General features: G+C 35.4%; 1 protein-coding gene across 1 annotated transcript; it reads left to right on the top strand.

Moving 5' to 3' along the window:
* The first annotated feature begins 20853 nt into the window (after window positions 1-20853).
* Window positions 20854-21899, top strand: LOC100663855 (olfactory receptor 6C68-like). Its single transcript, XM_010601009.3, is given in 2 exon segments — window positions 20854-20986; window positions 20989-21899. Coding segments are annotated over 2 exon segments (942 nt in total). The 3' UTR covers window positions 21798-21899.
* Window positions 21900-22124: the final 225 nt, after the last annotated feature.

Raw genomic sequence — 22124 nt, 5'->3', positions numbered from 1 at the left:
GCCTATTCAATCCTTCAATATTGCAATTTGAGACTTGAATTTTTTTTTCAGTTCTTGCAGCTTAAGAAATGCCATTTTCATTCTCTAACTCCAGGTGTATGTACATGTCATTATAATGCTTTCCTTTGCCTTCTCGATGTGCCGTTTGAAATTTTCTCTTCAGCTCTTTTACTTCATTATTTCTTCCTTTTGCTTTAAATACTTGACATTCAAGAACAAGTTTTGAGTCTGTTCTGACATCCATTTTGGACTTTTCTTTTTTCCCTGTCTTTTTAATGACCTTTTGCTTTCTTCATGTATGATACCTTTGATTACATCCCATAATTTATCTGGACTTTGGACACTAGTATTCAATGTGTCAAATCTATTCTTGAGATGGCTCTAAATTTAGGTGGAGTATATTCTAGGTTGTTCTTTGGCTCTTGTGGAGTTGTTTTAATTTTCTTTACTTTCAATTTGAACTTGCACATGAACAATTGACGGTCTGTTCCACCTTTGGCCCCTTGTCTTGTTCTGAGAGATGACATTAAACTTTTCTATTGTCTCTTTCCACGGATTAGTGAATTTGATTCCTGTGTTTTCCATCTGGTATAGTTTCCACTTATATTGGTGAAAAAAGGTACTTGTAATGAATAATTCATTGGCCTTACAGAATTCTATCATGTGATCTTTAGTGTTATTTCTATCATCAAGGCCATATTCTTTGTTTCCAATTTCCTCATTCCAATCATAGTAATTATCAATGCATCTTGATTGAATGCTTGATCAGTTTCAGGCTGCAGAATTTGGTAAAAATTTTCAATTCCTCATTTTTGACATTAGTGATGAGTGCGTAAATTTGAGTAATAGTTGTATACTTGGTGTTCCTCGTAGGCATATGGATATTATCCTATCACTGACTGTGTTGTACATCAGGGTAGATCATGAAATGTTCTTTTTGACCATGAATGCAATGCCATTCCTCTTCAATCTGTCCTTCCTGGTATGGTAGACCGTATGAATATATGATTCAAAATGGCCAAATATCAGTCTTTTTTAGCTCACTAATGTTTAGGATAGCAATCTTTATGTGTTCCATTTCATTTTTGACAATTTCCAATTTTCCTAGATCCATGCTTTATATATTCCATGTTCCAATTATTAATGAACGCTTTCAGCTGTTTCTTCTCATTTTGAGTCATGCCACATCAGTAAATGAAGGTCCTGGAAGCATGTCTCCATCCACGTCATTAAGGTCAACTCTACTTTGAGGAGGGAGCTCTTTCCCAGTCATATTTTGAGTGTCTTCCAACTTGAGGTTTTCATCTTCTGGTACTGTATCAGACAATGTTCCATTGTTATTCATAAAGTTTTCAAGGGCAAATTTTTGAGAAGTAGGTGGCCAGGCTCTTCTTCCTACTCTGTCTTGTTTTGGAAGCTCTGCTGAAACCTGCCTACCATGGATGATCCTGCTGGTATTTAAAATACCAGTAGCATAGCTTCCAGCATCACAGCAACATACAAGCCACAAAAGTATGACAGAAAGATAGACTCATGGTGATTTGATTTTTAACTCTATTATTTAATTAATAATATGATTATCTTTCTTCCACCAAATCTTATTACATTTCTTAAATGTATTAGATATAAAATATAACCATGAAATATAACCATATATTTAAGAAAAGGAGCCCTGTAAGTGCTATGGTTAAGCACTAGGCTGCTAAAAGAAAGGTCAGCTGTTCAAACTCACCACAGCTCTGTAGGAGAAAAGACCTAGTTATGTACTCCTGAAAGCTTATTGTAGCTTAAGAAATCCAATGGGGCAGTTCTACTCTGTTCTATAGGGTCACTGTGAGTCAGAATTGACTCGATGGCACACAGCAAAAAGCAACAAATATGTTTAAAGAAACAGACATAAAGGTATTAAAAACCTAAAAAGAGGAAGGCCTGGGTAGTATGGTTAGAGGAGGAGAACAGAGAAATAGATGGAAAGAGATTAGAAGAAACAAGACGGCATTTCTGTCACCCATAAGTGTAATCATTTGTTTTCTTTAGGATTAATCTCCTTTTAGTTGTAAATATTCTCTGAAAAGTCCGTTACCTTCAGGAAATAAGGAAAATAAGACACTTAAATGAGCAGTAGGTGGTCATAATCCAGAGAATAAAAAAGTGAGCAGTAGGTGGTCATAATCCAGAGAATAAAAAAGAGGAAATTTAATCATAAGTATGTGGATATTATAATTAGCTTTATTGTTGTGAGTTGAGGAATAAATGAAAGGTTGATATAATGGCACGTAAGTCGAGACTGTAAACTGAATGGATAAAGGAATGAAAAAAATAATGTGCTTTGTATAGTCATCTCCATTTTTGCCTTATCGACACAACAAAGTAACAGAGAAAAATTCAATTTGAGGTAAACTAGCTGAAATTATACAACTTCCGTGATGATATTTTTAGCCTGCATCCAAAAGTAAAAAAAAATGAAGGCTTTATAATTCTACTTATATGTACTATCAGTCATGAATTCCTAACACTAACTGTAGAACTATGAAAATTATACTGAACTAGGGCAGCTTCCCAAGTATGAAACCTGTCCCAGAGAACTGAGGAAGAAAAAGTGAAGAATGCCCATTCTGTGATTTAAAAGTAAAGTGTTGAGCATCTACTCAAAACTAATGGCTAACATCATTCTCAACGCTGAGAAGTTGAAAACATTCCCTGTGAGAATGAGAACAAGACTAGGATGCCCTTTATCACCGTGCCTATTTAACATTGTGCTGGAAGTCCTAGCTAGAGTAATGAGGCAGGAAAAAGAAATACTGGACATCCAATTTGGAAAGAAAGAAGTAAAACTAACCCTCTTTGCAGCTGATATGATACTATACATATAGAACCCCAAAGATTCCACAAGAAAACTACTGGAACTAAAAGGAAGATCTCACAGAGTAATAAGACACAAGATTAACACACAAAAATCATTTGGATTCTTATACGCCAACAAAAAGAACTTTGAGAAGGAAATCAAGAAAGCAACCCTATAAAAATAAAATACTTAAGAATAAATCTGACCAGGGACGTAAAAGACCTATACAAAGAAAACTACAAAACACTATGGCAAGAAACCAAAAAACACCTACATAAAGGGAAAAACATACCGTGCTCATGAATAGGAAGATTAGATATTGTCAAAAAGTCAATTCTACCAAAGTACAGATATAATGCAGTCCCAATCCAAATACCAACAGCATTTTTTTTACAAGATGGAAAAACTTATCACTAACATTATATGGAAATGAAAGAGGCCCCAGATAAGTAAAGCATTATTGAAAAAGAAGAACAAAGTAGAGGACCTCACAGTATCTGATCTGAGAATGTCCCCCTGTATGTATAGACACTGTGGTCAAAACAGCCTGGTATTGACACAATGACAGACACATGGACCAAAGGAACAGAATTAAGAAGCCAGGTATAAATCCTTCCACATAGGGTTAGCTGATCTTGACAAAGGCTCAAAGTCCATTAAATGGGAGAAAATACAGGTTTTTTAACAAATTTTGCTGGTAAAACTCGATGTCCATCTATAAAAAAATGAAATAGGACCCATACCTCACAACATACACAAAAACTAATTCAAACACATAAATATAAAAATTGAAACTATAAAGATCGTGGAAGAAAAAATCAGGAAAACACTAGGAGACCTAATACACAGCATAAGTAGGATATAAACCAAAACTAACAATGCTCAAGCACCAGAAAATAAACTACATAACTGGGTGCTCCAAAAAATTAAACACTTATGCTCATTAAAAGACTTCAACAAAAGAATAAAAAGAGAACCTACAGACTAGGAAAAAAATTTTTGGCTACAACATATCTGGTAAGGGTCTACTCTCTAAAATGTACAAGAGACCTTAACTCCTCAACAACAAAAAGACAAATAATTCAATTAAAAAATGGGCAAAGCATATGAACAGACGCTTCTCCAAAGAAGACATCAGGTGGCTAACAGACACATGAGGAAATGCTAGTGCTTACTAGCCATTAGAGAAATGCAACTTTTTTTTATTTTATTTGGTTTTGGGTATGAACCATAGAGCCTGTACTCTCCTTGTCCTTGGCTATTGCCTGGCTGGCTTATTGATCATCCTTGCTTCACTTTGTGTGGGATTTCAGGTAAATGTTTTGTGACCGCTTTGTGACCATCTACAAACCCTTGCATTATATGACAATCATGAGCAACAAAATATGTGAAACAATGGTTATCTGCTGTTGGATGACAGCTTATATGATTATCCTTCCACCTCTTGGCTTAGGTGTTAAACTGGAATTCTGTGACTCTACTGCCATTGATCATATTGGCTCTGATGTGCTTCCTATCCTGAAAATCCCACGCTCAGGCACCTGGTTAATTGAGCAGATGGTTATAGCCTGTGCTGTGCTGACCTTCATCATCACTCTTGTATATGTAGCTTTCTCCTACATATATATCATGAAAACAATTCTAAAATTCCCTTCTGTTCAACAAAAGAAAAAGGCCTTTTCCACCTGTTCTGCCCACGTGATCGTAGTTTCCATCACCTATGGCAGCTGCATCTTCATCTATGTCAAACGTTCTGCAAAAGAAGAGGGAGAGACTAATAAAGGTGTTGCAGTGCTCATTTCATCCGTATCACCAGTGTTGAATTCTTTCATATATACCTTGAGGAATAAACAAGTTAAATAAGCCTTTAAAAGACTACATTTCTCTTAAAGAAATAAAGTGCACATAAGTTGATAAATCAAGTTAAAAAATACATATCTACTTTATATTTTTCGTAAAGCTGATAACCAACTTTTCAATTACTTAGGCTGTAGAGCAATCAGGCTGATCTCATATCTATTTAGTTATTATCTTTTCTATCAGTTTATTATCAAACAACTAATTACTTAACAGTGCTCTGTGATAGACAAAATATATCACTTTTAACATTTTAACCAGAAACTATCATGGTTACAATATTAATTTTTCTTTTTTCAGATTATTTCCAAGATGATTTTATAATATTGACGTAAGTCACTCTTAACCAAAAAGTAAATTCCTGCCTCCATTAAAAGAATAATGTATTTAACTAAAAAACTAAAAATCTATAGTAAATTGACAACATTTAAAGAGAAATATCAAGGAAAGACTATCACTAAAATAATAACTTTGTGGCATAGAAAGAGTTAATAACATTGAAGAAGTTTTTATGAATCAATACAAAGACAAAGAATTTATAAATACCAAGAGAAAATAAGATAGTTAATCTACTAAAAAGTAAATGAAATTATCTATCATAATAGGAAATGATGCAAATGAAAATCATGGCATAAAATACATCAGTCATATCTGGACAAGTTAAAAACTTTAATGATGTTCAGTTTTAGCAAGTATTCAGTGAAATGGAACTTCTGTGCACAATTTGTTTGAAAACTTTGGATTTAATTATTTACCCAAAATATATATAAACTTGCACCTGGAAATATCTACATTTTAGGAATTTATGTTAGAACTATAATTGTCAATAAATGTGAAACACATATTTATACCCCTGCTCATTGAATTCATTTTGTAATAGTAAATGATTGGGAAAGACCAAATGAACATCACTTTCACAAAGGCTAAGTCAATTAGGGGATTATGGTTTAAGACGTAGAACTTACAAAATGATATAGACCTTGATCTTATCATGGAAAGATATTAAAAGATGCATATTTTAAAGTAATTTTCAGAATAGTACATAATTTATTATGCCATTTATTAAAAAGAAATTGTTTATTGAACATAAATCTATGAAGGTAGAGGGATATATATTTTAGTTCTCCCTCTCACTAATCAGAACACCAAGTATTATAGTCAGGCACATAACAGAAACTCAGTATACATTTGATGAATGAATTAATGAATGGATAAATGGGTGGTTACCTAGATGAAAGAATGGATAGGTGAATGGGTTGATTATTGTTGTAAATAGAAATGAACATAAACATACACACCACACAATTTAAACCAGTCATCTAGAAAGACAAGTGAGCAATGTAAAAGTCAAAAAGAATATTCACCTTTTTCAATAATCCTAAATTTGTTTGTTATCACTGGGAATATCTGATGATTGTTTCTTCTTTTGTTACCTAGCCTCTATTTGCCTTTTGGGGTGGGACAAAAATACTTGGTAAACAACTTCGTTGAATTTATGTTTTTTCTGTTGTTGTTTTTTGTTTGTTTTCAGGAAAATTGTCTCCATCCTCGAGTTCAAAGGGAGAACAACATAACCCAGGCTTTCAAATGTTGAATTGTATTACATAATCCACATTGATTAATTCAGTATTGTGATCTAAATCAGGACAGTCAGAATTAATCGAGGCTTTTTTTCTACAGAGGAAGTATGCTTACAGAAATCAGGCTATATCAAAAAAGGTACATTGTAGTAAAAACACGTTATTTTTGTTTGTATTTTCTACTCAGCATCAATTCTCCATCCTCAAGGCAAAACAAAAATAGACAGACAAAAGCCAGTTTTATGCTAGTGCTGACATTAAGAGTAGAAAACGCAGCCTAGGCTAATTTATTTAATATATTTTATTTCTCCAGCTGCAGTGATTGATTAAAAAAAGAGCATGACTAAGCAAGGACAAGCAGATCTTGGTTTTTCCTGTAAACCCCTCAATCAGACTACTTCTTTTGTTCTTATTGTAAGTTGCCATCAAGTCAGCTTCAACTCATGGGAGCCCCATATGTTGGATGGCATTATATGACAATGTTTTATACAGAACTGCTATCACAATTATTGCTAGTGTGAAGGTAGATGGCATGAGAATAAAAAGTCAGACTGAGAAGTCTGGGCCTAGGAATTCTTATGGAGGTAGAGCCAGGAAAAAAAAAAAAATCATGAATTACTGAGTCATATCGTACCTAGCCCAGTCCTACTACCAGACTATTTCTCTAATGTCAACGAGCAGATTTTATTGTTCTTAACCAGTTGGAAACTGGTTCACACAGTTGCAACCCAAAATTTTGAGCTGCATAATAAGCCCTGTCACCCTGCATCCTCCTACTATACTCTAGGATATCTTAAGCCTCCAAACAATAGAAACAGATTATCTAGTAATGGCACTTATGGAGTCATGCTTCCCTGCATCCATGTCTTTGTGTAGTTCCCTCCCATACTTTCACTGGCCTTTGTCATGTGACTTGCTTTGGTGAATAAGACAATAGCAAAAACAACACAAGGAGAGTCTTTAAAACCTAGAACACTGCAAATACCTCTCATGAAAATAGATGCAAAAGTCTTCAAAAAAATATTAGGGAATAAAATGCAGGAGTATATAAAGAGAAATACATCCTACAGTCAAATGAGTATGCAATGCTGGTTCACTAATCAAAAATGGATCAATATAATCCACCATATCAATAGACTAAAAAGAAAAATCATATGATCATATCCATTGATGAAGAGAAAGTATTTGACAAAATCAAACACAATTTTTTAAATAAAAACTTAGATCGAAATAGTAATAGAGATGAGTTTCCTCAACTTTATAACATCTGATAGGAAATGCTAGTATCATACTTAATGATGAGAATATAGGTGCTTTTCTCCTAAGATTGAGAACAAGGCAAAGATGTCCTCTGTTACCACTCCTAAGGAACAGCACACGGAAGTACTAGCTAGTGCAATGACATAAGAAAATTAAAGAAAAACTATACAGATTGGGAAGGAACATACAAATCATGCAGATTACAAGTTATATTGTAGATACACACGAAATTATCTTAATGATCATATGAAAGGCAAAAGACTGAGATAAGCCAAAAAATATTGAAGAAAAAAACAAAGTTGGAGAACTGACTCTACCTTATTTCAAGACTTATTATAAGGCTACAGTAATCAAGACATTAATCATTAATATCACACGCAAGTAAAATTTTAATGAAGATCATTCAAAAGCAGCTGGAACAGTACATCAACAATGAACTGCCAGAAATTCAAGCTGGATTCAGAAAAGGACATGGAACCAGGGATATCACTGCTGGTGTCAAACATATCCTGGCTGAAAGCAGAGAAGGCCAGAAAGATGTTGACCTGCGTTTTATTGACTACACAAAGGCATTCAACTATGTGGATCACAACAAATTATGGATAACTTGGAAGAATAGGAATTCCAGAACACTTAACTGTGCTCATGAGGAATCTGTACATAGATCAAGAGGCAGTTGTTGGAACAGAATAAGGGGATACTGTGTGGTTTAAGATCAGAAAAGTTGTACATCAAGGCAGTATCCTTTCACCATTTCTTTTTTCAATCTGTATGCTGAGCAAATAATCCAAGAAGCTGGACTATGTGAAGAAGAACATGGCATCAAGGTTGGAGGAAGTCTCATTAACAACCTGCATTATGCAACTGACACAAGAAGACTTAAAACACTTACTGATGAAGATCAAAGAATAGCCTAAAATTTGGATTACATGACAACAAAAAGAAAACAAAAATCCTCACAAATGGACCAGTAAGCAAAATCATGATAAATGGAGAAAAAAATGAAATTGTCAAGGATTTCATTTTACTTGGATCCACAATCAACACCCACGGGAGTAGCAGTAAAAAAAGTCAAAGAACTCATTGCATTGGGCAAATCTGCAGCAAAATGACCTCTTTAAAGTGTTGAAAAGCAAAGATGTCACCTTAAAGACTAAGGTGTTCCTGACCCAAGCCGTGGTGTTTTCTGTCACCTCATATCCATGTGAAAGATGGACAATGAATAAGGAAGACTAAAGAATTGGCACCTTTGAATTATGGTGTTGGTGAAGAATATTGAATATACCATGGACTGCCAAAAGAGCGAACAAACCTGTCTTGGAAGAAGTACAACCAGAATGCTCCTCAGAAGCAAGGATGGTGAAAGTACTGCTCACATACTTTGGACATGTTGTCAGGAGAGATCAGTCCCTGGAGAAGGACATCGTGCTTAGTAAAGTAGAGGGTCAGCAAAAAAAGCAAGACCTTCAATGAGATGACCTGACACAGTGGCTGCAGCAATGGTTTCAAGCATGACCATTGTGAGGATGTCGCAGAAATGGGAAGGGTTTTGTTCTGTTGTACATAGAGTTGCTGTGTGTCATAACTGACTCAACTGCACCTAACAACAACAACAAAAATCAAGACAGTATATTGCTGAAATCATAGACAAGTAGATCAATGGAAAAGAATAAAAAACTCAGAAATATACCCACGTATATACAGTCAACTGATTTTTGGAATAAAATAAAACCAATTCAATAGAAAAAGTTTAATCATTCTAACAAATAGTGCTGTATGTATGTCAAAGGGAGAAAGAAGCCAACTGAAAGAGGAAGCAATGGTCAAAGTTGGGTTATTTGAGCAATAAAATCAATAAGTATTGGTTTATAACCCAAAGCATGAAATAAATATCCATGAGCCCATTATGATATAGATGGATAAATAAATAAATAGAGGAAAAGAAAAAAAATCTCTCATATAGCTGAATTCCAAATAATTTATATAACTACTACACCCTCAAGGAGGTGAAGCATCACTCCAAACTTCTTAAATGTGACTTTCTTATAGAGATTTCCTTTCAGAGAGGATACAGTGGAAATGGGAAAAAAAGAGTAACTTTATCAGGTTACCGTCAATAGTGATAACTCATATTGATAGTATATACCCATTGTGCTAGTTTCCCAAGTCTCTGGTAAAAAATTACCATAAAAAAGTGGTGGTTTAAAACAACAGAAATTTATTCTTTCACACTTCTGGATGCTAGAAGTCTGAAATCAAAGTAGCAGCAGAGCCAGGCCCTCTCTGAAGGCTCTAGGGAAAAAACCGCCTTTGCCTCTTCCTAATTTCTAGAGGCATGTGGCAATTCTTGGCATTCCTTGGCATTCCAATCCCTGTCTCTATCTTCTTATGGCATTCTTCCTTGCACATGTATGTGTCTGAGTCTTCTCCTTTTCTTCCTCCATAAGGACACCCTAGATTTAAGTCCCACCTAATCCAGTATTATCTCATTGCAAATTAACTAGTTACAATTACATATTTCCAACTAAAGTCACATTCTAAGGCCTCTGGTAGATGTCAATTGTAGGGGGACACTATTCAACATAATACATCTTTGACATGATGTGGGAAATATGACATACCTCTGTGATCTTCCCAAAAACACATAACCTCACTCTAATCTCAGAAAAAGTCATACAAATTCAAAATGAGTGACATCCTATAATATGCCTGACCAGTATTCCTCTAACTTTCTTTAAAGTCACCATGAATAAGAAAATCTGAGAAACTGCCACAGCTAATGGGAGCAATGTTCATAATTTTCAGGCAATAAAATCTGTAGGATTCCATTACCAATAGATCTACATTATAAAAAGTGCCAAGGGATATCCTTCAGCATAAGGAAAATGATACAGATGGAAATTTGGATCCAGACAGGAATAAAGACTGTCAATGCTGGTAACTATGTGGATAAATGTAAAATATTTTATCTACAGTTGAAATTTTCAAAGAAAATAAACCATTTAAAGTGAAAATAATAAAAAAAAATGAATTAGGGATTCTGTGGTAGACAAACTTCTAAGATAACTCCTCCTAATTACCAAGGTTTCATGTCCTTGTACAATTTCCTCCCATAGAGTATGGAAAGGGCCTTGACTTTTTTTTAATCAATAAAACATACAAAGATGATGGAATGTTACACCTGCGATTAGAGGATTAGTATGTGACTTCCATCTGGTTAGTAGACTCTCTTCATTTCCTTCTTGACTTGCAGGCTTTAATGAAGCAAGTGGCCATGTTGAAGAGCTCCGTGTGGTAGTGAAGTGAGGACAACCTCCAGTCAACACCTGAAGCTGAATTCCAAATTTAACACCTCCCAAGGGACTGAACTCTGCCAACAACCTCATGAGCTTGACAGGAAATCTTTCCCCAGTTGAAGCTGTGGATAAGACCCCACCAGCCCCATTCAACATTTTAATTGCAGTCTTTCGAGAAATCCTGAAGTAAAAGACACAACTAAACTGTTTCTGGAATCCTGACCCACAGAAACTGTGAAAAAATAAAATAATGTTGTTTTAAGCTGCTAACTTTGTGTTTATCAGTTATGCAGCAATAACTAAAACAGAGGTTGGTACTAAGTGGGGTGCTGCCAATATCAAATACCTTTAAATGTGGGGTTGCTTTGGAAACAGAAAATGGGCAGAGTCTCAGAGTACTTTGAAGAGCATGATGAAGAATGCCTAAATTGCCTTGAACAAACTCTTAATAAATATTTGGACATTGACAATTCTGCCAGTGATAGCTTAAAGGAAGTGATAAACGTTATGGGAAAATGGAGGGAGGGACAGACTTGTTTTGTAGTGACAGAAAGCAGCCTTGATAACACATTGATCGTAGACTTATGAAAGAACCTGAATCAGAGCATTTAGCTAAGTTGTGCTCAGATTCCTGAGCCGTAGAAACTGTGAGATAATAAATGACTATTATTTTAAGCTGCTAATGTTGTGGTAATTTTTTACACAACAATGATAGCAAATACAGAGTTCATAACACATGTGGAAATAAAATTAACAATAACACAAAGGATAAGAGGGGACAAAAATAGAAGTATGCTGTCATCTGATTCATATATAACTCATGAAATGTTATAGCATTATTTAAATATGAACTTCTATGGATTAAGGATTTATATTACAAACTAAATCAATAAATAGAAAAATAAAAAAATATATAAAGCTAATAAACCAAAAGAAGATATAAAATGGAATGCAAAAGCATACAGTCAATTGAAAAGAAGGCAGTAAAAAGAGGAAATGGGGACAAACACGTGTGTGATATATAGCAAACAAATAGCAAGATGGTAGGTTTAAACTTAACCATATCAATAATTATATGATATCGAAATAGTCTTAACATTACAATTCAGGGCTGAGACAATCAGTTTTGATAATAAAGCAATATCCAACTCTGCTATCTTTCAAAATACACATTTTAGATGAAAGCCATAACTAAGTTAAAAGTAAAAAAGAAGGGGAGAGGGATACAATGCAAACATTAAACATAAGAAAATGGAAATGTCCATACCAACATCAACCAAAGTAGACTTCAGGGCAAAGAATATTACCAGAGGTATACAACGATATTTCACAAAGTCATGAGTGTCGGTTCATTAAGAAGATATAACATTCTTAGACGTAAATAACAGAGCTTCATAGTGCACAAAGTAAAAACTGACAGTACTGAAAGGAAAAATAGATAAGGCCCCAATTAGAGTATATGATTTCAATAGACACAGAGAAAGTACAGCGAAAACAACGTAGGATCTATTGTTGTTAGGTGCCGGCGAGTTGACTTTGACCCATAGTAACTGTCATGGATTCCATTGCATCCCTCAAAAATATGTGTCAACTTGGCTAGGCCATGATTTCCAATACTGTGTGGTTTTTCACAATTTTGTTATCTGATGTGATTGTCCTATGTATTGTAAAGCCTACCTCTATGATGTTAATGACGCAGGATAAGAGGCAGTTGTATTAATGAGGCATAACTCAATATACAAGATTAGGTTGTGTCTTAAGCCAATCTTTTTTAAGATATATAAAAAAAAAAAGTGAGTGGAGAGACCTGGTGACCTAGTACCACCAAGAAACAAGAGGCAGAGGAATAGTTCGTCCTTTGGATCTGGGGGTCCCTGCACTGAGAAGCTCCTCGACCTGGGAAGATTGATGACAAGAACCTTCCACCAGAGATGACAGAGAAAACCTTTCTCTAGAGCTGACGCCCTGAGTTCAGACTTCTAGCCTACTAGACTGTGAGAGAAGCTAAAGCGAAAGGAACAAATGACGAAGTAAAAGAGGTGAACAGATGATTTCAAAGTAAAGTATTATAATGATGTGTGTGAAGACCTGGAGGTAGAAAACTAAAAGGGAAGAACACGCCCAGCATTTCTCAAGCTGAAAGAACTGAAGAAAAAATTCAAGACTTCAGTTGCAATATTGAAGGGTTCAGGAAAGCATTTAAAGAAGATGGAAAGAATACACAGAGTCACTATACCAAAAAGAATTGGTTGACATTCAACCATTTCAGGAGGTGACATGTGATCAGGAACTGATGGCACTGAAGGAAGAAGTCCAAGCTGCACTGAAGGCATTGGCAAAAAACAAGGCTCTGGGAATCAACAAAGTATCAATTGAGATGTTTCAACAAATGGATGCAGCACTGGAAAGGCTCATTTGTCTATGCCAAGAAATTTGAAAGGAAGCTACCTGACCAATCAACTGGAAGAGATCTCTATTTACACCTATTCCCAAGGAAGGTGATCCAACCAAATACGGAAATTACTGAACAATATCATTAATATCACAGACAAGTAAAATTTTGCTGAAGATCATTCAAAAGCAGCTGAAGCAGTATGTTGACAGGGAACTGCCAGAAATTTAAGCTGGATTCAGAAGAGGACATGGGACCAGGGATATCACTGCTGATGTCAGATGGATCCTGGCTAAAAGCAGAGAATACCAGAAAGATGTTTACCAGTGTTTTATTGACTATGCAAAGGAATTTGACTGTGTGGATCATAACAAATTATGGATAACATTTCGGAGAATGGGAATTCCAGAACACTTAATTGAGCTCATGAAGAACCTGTACACAGATCAAGAGACAGTCGTTCGAACAGAACAAGTGGATACTGCATGGTTTAAAGTCAAGAAAAGTGTGCACCAGCTTGTTGCAGGACAAAGCTTCCCAGCTTGGGACCGAGTCCTGTTTAGGTTCTTGCCTTCTACTGACCAAGAATGACCAGGAGTGGCTTAGAAGTTCACACAAAGCTTTATTAGTGACAGAGAAAAAAACAATGGCTCACGAGGGAGGGACGGAGAAGGGCTTCCTTCTGCCTATGCTAGCCTCCAGTCTTTCCCTGAATGGAGACTTTTCTGAGTTTATAAGTGGTTTAAGGCAGAAAGGATCTCATGTTTTATTCATTGCTTTCTGGGGAAAAAGGCAAGACTTTCTGAGAGGGAGAGAGGTTAAGAAATTAGGTGCATGCGCATCTGGAATCCAAGGTGGAGTCAGTTTGGACAATGTCACGTCACCACTGTGCAGTCTCAGTTGCCACTTGTCAAGATTGTAAGGTTGCACCCATTCTCACTGCATATACCCTGGGGATCAGCTGATTCCTGTTCATCTTTGGAAAGCACCTTGTAGGGAAGATACGTGGAACTTCACGTGTCAGAGTCGAGAATGTGAGTTATCTTGTAACACCACCCTCTATAGTGGAGTCCTGAAAAACAACTTACAAGAGAGACACGCAGGATGCCACACCCATAGTGGGGTTCTGAAAAACAACTTGAGAGAGATATGTAAGACTTTGTGCATCAAGGTCTGCACGTGTGGGTTGTCTTGAAACACCATCCAGGAGATAGAGTCCCAGGTCAACGGGTCTGTTATTCTGGCCTCGAGGCTCTCCCGTCTTCTGTGCCTGTCTCGGGGATTGTATCCTTTCACCATACTTATTCAATCTGTATTTTGAACAAACACTCTGAGAAGCTGGACTATATGAAGAAGAACAGGGCACCAGAATTGGAGGAAGACTCATTAACAACCTGTGATATGCAGGTTTAGAGAAGTGTCATAACAACCTGCCTTATGCAGGCTACACAACCTTGCTTGCTGAAACACAAAGAGGACTTGAAGCACTTACTGATGAAGATTAAAGACCACAGCCTTCAGTATGGATTACGCTTCAACATAAAAAAAAAAAAAATTGAAAACAAAAATCCTCACAACTGCGCCAATTAGCAGCATCATGATAACCAGAGAAAAGATCGATGTTGTCAAGAATTTCATTTTTACTTGGTCCACAATCAACATCCACGGAAGCAACAGTCAAGAAATCAAAAGACACATTGAATTGGGGAAATCTGTTCCAAAAGACCCCTTTAAAGTGTTGAAAAGCAAAGATGTCACCTTGAAGACTAAGGTGTTCCTGACCATGAATGTCACTTTATATGCATGTGACATGTTGTCAGGAGGGATTAGTCCCTGGAGAAGGTCATTATGCTTGGTAATGTAGAGCACTAGGATAAAAGAGGAAGACCCTCCACAAGATGGATTGACACAGTGGCTTCAACAATGAGATCAATACATAACGACGATTGAGAGGACGGCGCAGGACCAGGGGGTGTTCCATTCTGTTGTACATAGGGTCATTATGAGTTGAAACTGACTGGATGGAACCTAACGTAACAGGCTGTGAGAGAATAAACTTATGTTTGTTAAAGCCATCCACTTGTGACATTTCTGTTACAGCAGTACTAGATAATCGACACAGTGACCTTATGTACAGGCATAATATATATAAACTTGTTTTTGTTGTTAGGTGCAGTAAAGTCCATTCTCATTGACTGCAACCCTATAAACGATAGAGTGAAACACTACCTAGTCCTGTGCCATCCTCACAATTGTTTGGGCCCTTTTATTGTATCCACTGTTTCAATATATCTCCTTCAAGGTCTTCCTCTCTTTTGCTGACCCTCTGCTTTATTAAGTATGATGTCCTTCTTCAGGGACTGGTCCCTCCTGATAATATTTTCAAAGTACGTGAGATGAAGTCTTGCCATGCTCACTTCTAAGGAGCATTCTGTTTGTACTTCTTCCAAAACTGTTTTATTCATGGTATTTTCAATATTCTTCACCAGCATCATAAATCAAAAGCATCAATTCTTCTTCAGTCCTCTTTATTCATTGTCCAGCTTCCACATGCACATGAGGTGATTAAAAAGACTATGGCTTGAATCAGGCACATTTTAGTCCACAAAGTGACATCTATGATTTTTAACATTTTAAAGAGGTCTTTTTACAGCAGATTTGCCCAAAACAATATATCATTCAATTTCTTGACTGCCGCTTCCATGGGTGTTGATTGTGGATCCAAGTACAGTGAAATCCTTGACAACTTCAATCTTTTCTCCATATAGCTTTATGTATACATATCTAGCATGGGTACATATATGTATACATATATACAGATACATTTTGTGCTCTAACCTAATTGATTTTATATTTAACAATATAACATTCATGTTTTCTATGTATCAATATGTCTAATCATTTTTAAAGTCTATATAACATACTGTCGTATGACAGAACCGTACATTCATACCCTATTGTTGGAAAGTTATTTTATGATTTCCACTACTTAAAATGATATATTAAATGTTTGCATGTGCCTTACAGAAACATTTCATACTATTTTCTTTCCAAAAATAATTTCAAATTTATTGGTTAAAATTGTTCTTTTTTGAATTTTACTAATATCAGAGGTTTGCATCAATTTTTAGTGACTGAACCTTGTTTTGGTAATAAGTACCACTAGTTAGAAAATTTAATTATTCACATTTCTCATTTGTATCAAAAAACACTGCTATAAGAGTTTTTTATATAACTATCTTCATGCCTTTGAATATTTTTATGCTCTACCATTTGTGTAAGAGAAATGCTTACTTGAAGTTAGAAAACTTTTAAATTTTAGGACTTTCGACATGTATTTCCAGCTAGTTATATCAAAAATGTGTATTTGATCCAAGGTAGAGCAACATTGTACTCTCATAAGCTAAACCTAGATATTTTTTTTTAATTCCATTATGTTTATGCTTATCATATATGTTTAAAATATAATTCCCAGTTTTAAATTTGTTTTAAACTTTTTTTTTTTATTTTATGGTATGTAAAACTTCTATTTTAGGTGTGATAATTATCAACATTTTTATAATGCACTATTATGTATGCTTAGTTGGTCCTTTACAAAACTAAATTGATTTAAATAGTCTCCAATTGTTTTCATGTCTGTTATTGCTTAATTTTTAAGATTTACATCTCTAGTCTGTTTGAGATTTTTTTTTGTCATGGAAAGTATGAAATATCATCAAACACTTTTTTTTACTCAAATCATGATTAAGTCCTCATTCATTTAAACTGTAACCTTTATCACCCCAAAAATGTATAAAACCATTGAACCTATTTCAGGAAAAAATGTATTATTCCATTGATTTGCTATTTAAGACTTGCATCAAATAGCAACATTTTATTCACTGTACCTTTGTAACATACAATCACACTTATTAGGGCAAATGCTTCTTTACTATTATTCTTTATATAAAAATGTATGGGTATTAAAGAATTTAGTACTTTTAAATATCACAATAGGATTTTTACTGCAATCATTTTAACACTTAATTAAATATATCCATAATTAAAGACACCCATAATACACTGGATGAAATGCTAGATTACAAAACCGTTTTGAAGGTTTACTTATGTTTGGGTGGAATAATCTCTGACATTACTTTTATGAAGTAATTAGCAATGTTTATCTCTGTGCCACTGTTTCCTTTTTATCTTTTTATTTTTAAAAATATTACTGATTTACTTATGGGAAAAAAAAAAAAGAAAAGAGTCTTATGCAAGCTCCACCATCTTAGACAACACAGGAAAAAATGTAAAAAGTCTTCTTATTTAACTTCCATTGCCCAGCACCATCATAGCGTGTGTGATGCTATCACTGCTATTCTTGTCCCTGAGGGCTCTGTCCCATTTACTGCCCCTGTGAGGTTGATTGCCAAAACTAATTATACTGAAGATTCCTTAGTGACTTTCAACTAAAGGTTGCCAAGGACTCTTTTGCTCCTTGACTCTATTGTCTCCTGTTAAAGAATGACTATATAAAGTAACTAGCTTTAACATTTAGTGGCAAATATGTTTTTCTGACCAGTAAGCTTAGACCAACTATCTCTAACTACCTGATAACTCATGACACCCCCAGCCCTGAGAGTTCATGGCATACCCAGCATTCCTTTATTTTAGCTAGCTAGAGAACAAGAACATATCTGCTTGGTTTAAAATGACTCCTTCTGTCTCATGGAAGAATCCCCTTATAGTGTAAAATGTTTCTGGGTCCTTTCTGGCTTCAGTGGTTTTCCTTGAGAAAATATATGTCTCCACCAGCATATTATTGTTCAACCTGTGTCCATTATGAACATCTGAAAGTAAACTACCAACAGATGCCATGAAATACCACTGTAAGGGTAAGTATGAAAAGGTTTGTTACTTCAGTTATTTTTATTGTAGAGGAGTATCATGATGCATTTCTCTCTTAAAGCAAAGTTAACCTGTTGTCCTATTGCAACCCTATAGGACTGAGTAGAACTGCCCAATAGGGTTTCCAAGGAGAGCCTGATGGATTTGAACTGCTGACTTCTTGCTTAGCAGCCAAACTCAACCACTAAGCCACCATGATCTCTTAAAGTATTAGGCTTAAATAATCAGTATGCTGACTACTGATGTTAGCATTTGATTTAAAAAATTCCAAAAGTCATTTATGAGTTATAATTTTTTCTAGAACTATGGCTATACAAATAATTACCAGGCCTAATATGAGGGAATATTCATAAGAAAAATCCCCCACAAACATACATGTATGGAAAAAAAAAAGCTATACACGCATAATGACTTTAGACTGATATATTGACTGATAGTTTATTATCCACTTCTAACATTTTATAAAATTAAATTCTTTCTTAAAGTCAAATATTTAAAGCAGAACATAGTCAATATGAATATGAAGAGACTATTAAGTGCTTAATACTTATGCAAGTCCGAATTCATGTAAATGCAAAATATTGAGTATTGACAATGAAAAATAGTTTTAAGACATAAGAAAGCTGAATTAAATACCAAGAGCACTCCTATTACCAGGTGATGCCTCAAGATTCTGAAAAGGAGGAGAACAGGAAAGAAGGTTCTCAGTGTGAACTAGAGACTTACCTCCTGATGGTAATGCCCTGCTCTAGAGTCCAGCTTTCTATCAGGTTTCACCTACACTGAGCCTAGATCCATACCCCTGTCCTAGCCCTGTCCTGTGGTAGGGTCTCTCTGCCATGGGGATCTCTCTCTCTATATCGGGTCTACAGTAATGAAGACAGTGTTCACTGAATTTAAAAAAAAATGAAAAAAAGACACTTTTCGAGCCTCTGGTATTACACACTTCAAGACTTTCTGAGGAAAATATTTTAAACCCGCAAGAAAATGACTTATTGCTACGAGATACTTTTGGGACTCAGTAACAGTTAGAAAATTTGGAGTCTTGGAGACATTACTCTCAAGTTAGAAATCTATGAATATGTACAAATGTAATTAGAAATAAATGATAAATAACTCTTAGCTAGCAGTTCATCTTAGCTCAGGTTGACAGAGCCCCTAGCCTCCAGTCTTTACTGAGAAAAATATTGACTGTAGAGGAATCTATATACTTAGAGAATAATGGCACTTGCAGTTTGCAATCAGCTGTTGACCTAAATGCTGGTGGTCAGAACCCACCCAAGGCTCTATGAAAGAAAAGGCCTGGTAATCTGTTTCTGTAAAGACTACAGCCAAGAAAACCATATGGACCAGTTCTACTCTGTAACACATGGGTTTGCCATGAGCTGGGCCTGATTTAACAGCAGATAACAAAAAGGACAAGAACAACAAAAGGTAAGTAATAAGACAAGGAAAATAAGCCAGTTGTACTTGGCCAATTTTTTTTTATGTCCATCAGCTCTGATACTAAACATAAATTGAAACAGTGATTGTATATAAATAGAGAGATTCATATTTAGTTTTTGCCCTTAACAATCCCATTTACACCAGGTAGTTGTATTAATATAATTGCTAATATTTCCCCCTTTACTAATCAAACATGTTCCTTACACAATAAATTATGGTTCTGGGTACCTTACTTTAAGGTTTTGAATACTAATAGAAGCACTGTCTTCTTTAAACTAAACGTTCAGGTAAATGTGCACCAACCATCAGCATGCAATGATTAGAGTTGGGACCCTGGCCACTTTCTAGGAAACAGTGGACACATACTTTATCTCTCTGTGCCTCCATTTTCTCATTTGCAGATGGAGATCATATACCTCCCACTTCACAGGATTATATCAGTTATATATGCAATATGCCTAGAACAGTGCCTGGAGCATGGTAAGAGACTCTTTAAGGTTTGCCATAATTATGATTGTACACTGAATTAAGTAAAAAGAAGATGCATGATGAAACAGATTTAGAAGTCTTTTGTAGTAGAAAGTGAGATAGTAATACGTTGAGAAATGAATGCAAAATGCATAAATAGGCACAGTGTGTGAACTTGAAGGAAAAGACAAGGGAGGGTACATATTGTCGTGGTGAGAAGATTCAGCAATTTAACCTTGATTTTTCTTCTGAGCACTGCAAAATATGTTGTATGAAATGTGTTCTAATCTGAACCAAGCTAATTGAAAGCGTGAAAGTACACTTTTTATATTCTTTATATTCTCCCACAGTGCATTTATTGTACTCAACACTGCCTCACGATGTGATAAAACAGTGCAGAAAAACCATCAGGTTGTACCATACAGTGTAATTCAAGGAGCAGCTACAAGCTTAACATGGACATGTAAAATTACACATTTGGATATTTAGGAGTAAAAGTGCACAGACCCCCAAGTAGAAGTTAAAATGTTAAATGCATTACTAAGTAATTATAAAAAAGTGATAAAGGAAAGTTAAACTATAGTTAAATGACAAAAATTGATTTTTAAAAATCTCATTTGACCATTCTGTGTTAATAAATTAGGGGAACTCAGCTCACTACACAACAGAAAATGTGCTCCTTGGAACAACACATGAAACTCGGGGTGTTGGATAAGTTGAATGTGGAAATGTATTCATCACGACCTGATTTTGTTACTGAATTCACCAGTTCAAATCTCTCTGACATTCACATGCAGGCTTTGCTTTCCCCAGAAGTCAATAATGAGAAACCACACAGCAATAACGACATTCATCCTTCTGGGACTGACGGAAGATCCTCAGCTGCAGGTTTTGCTTTTTATTTTCCTACTTACCACCTACGTGTTGAGTGTAACTGGAAATCTGACCATCATCACCCTACCTTGGTGGATCCCCACCTTAAAACACCCATGTATTTTTTCCTCCAAAATTTCTCTTTCCTAGAAATCTCATTTACAACTGCCTGTGTTCCAAGATTCCTGTACAGTATATCAACTGGAGACAGAACAATTACCTATAACGCATGTGCCATTCAACTATTTTTTACAGATCTCTTTGGGGTGACTGAATTTTTCCTTTTGGCCACCATGTCTTATGATCGCTATGTGGCCATCTGTAAACCCTTGCATTATATGACAATCATGAGCAACAAAGTATGTAAAACCATGGTAATCTGCTGTTGGATGGCAGCATTTATGATTATCCTCCCACCACTTAGCTTAGGTTTTAATCTGGAATTCTGTGACTCTAATGTCATTGATCATTTTGGCTGTGATGCATCTCCTCTCCTGAAAATCTCATGCTCAGACACGTGGCTAATTGAGCAGATGGTTATAGCCTGTGCTGTGCTGACCTTCATCATTACCCTGGTATGTGTAGCTCTCTCCTACATATATATCATGAAGACAATTCTAAAATTCCCTTCTGTTCAACAAAGGAAAAAGGCCTTTTCCACTTGTTCTTCCCACATGATTGTAGTTTCCATCACCTATGGCAGCTGCATCTTCATCTATGTCAATCCTTCTGCAAAAGAAGAGGTAGAAATTAATAAAGGTGTGTCAGTACTCATTTCATCCATATCACCAGTGTTGAATCCTTTCATATATAGCCTGAGGAATAAGCAAGTTAAACAATCCTTTAATGACTCACTCAAAAAAATTGCATTCCTCTCAAAGAAGTGTACCTAAGTTGATAAATCATGTTAAAATGTGTATATTTACTTTATATTTTTCATAAATTACTTAACCTATAGAGCAATCAGACTGATCTCACAGCCATGTAATCATTATTTCTCCCATCGATTCATTATTGAACAACTAATTATTTAATAATGCTCTATGGTAGATAAAACATATCACTTTTAGTTAGCAACTTCCATGCTGAAATCACCGATTTTCTACTTTTCAGATGTTTTTCAAGCTGACTTTATGAATGTGGACAAGTCATTATTAAGCAAGACAAAATTGTTGCCCCTATTTTTTTAAAAAAATGACAGATTTAACTCACAAACTTTT

Source organism: Loxodonta africana, chromosome 4, assembly GCF_030014295.1.
Source record: "Loxodonta africana isolate mLoxAfr1 chromosome 4, mLoxAfr1.hap2, whole genome shotgun sequence".
In the NCBI taxonomy this organism is placed as follows: domain Eukaryota; kingdom Metazoa; phylum Chordata; class Mammalia; order Proboscidea; family Elephantidae; genus Loxodonta; species Loxodonta africana.
The sequence above is the reverse complement of the archived record's forward strand: the minus strand, read 5'-3'. Positions and strand labels throughout refer to the sequence as shown.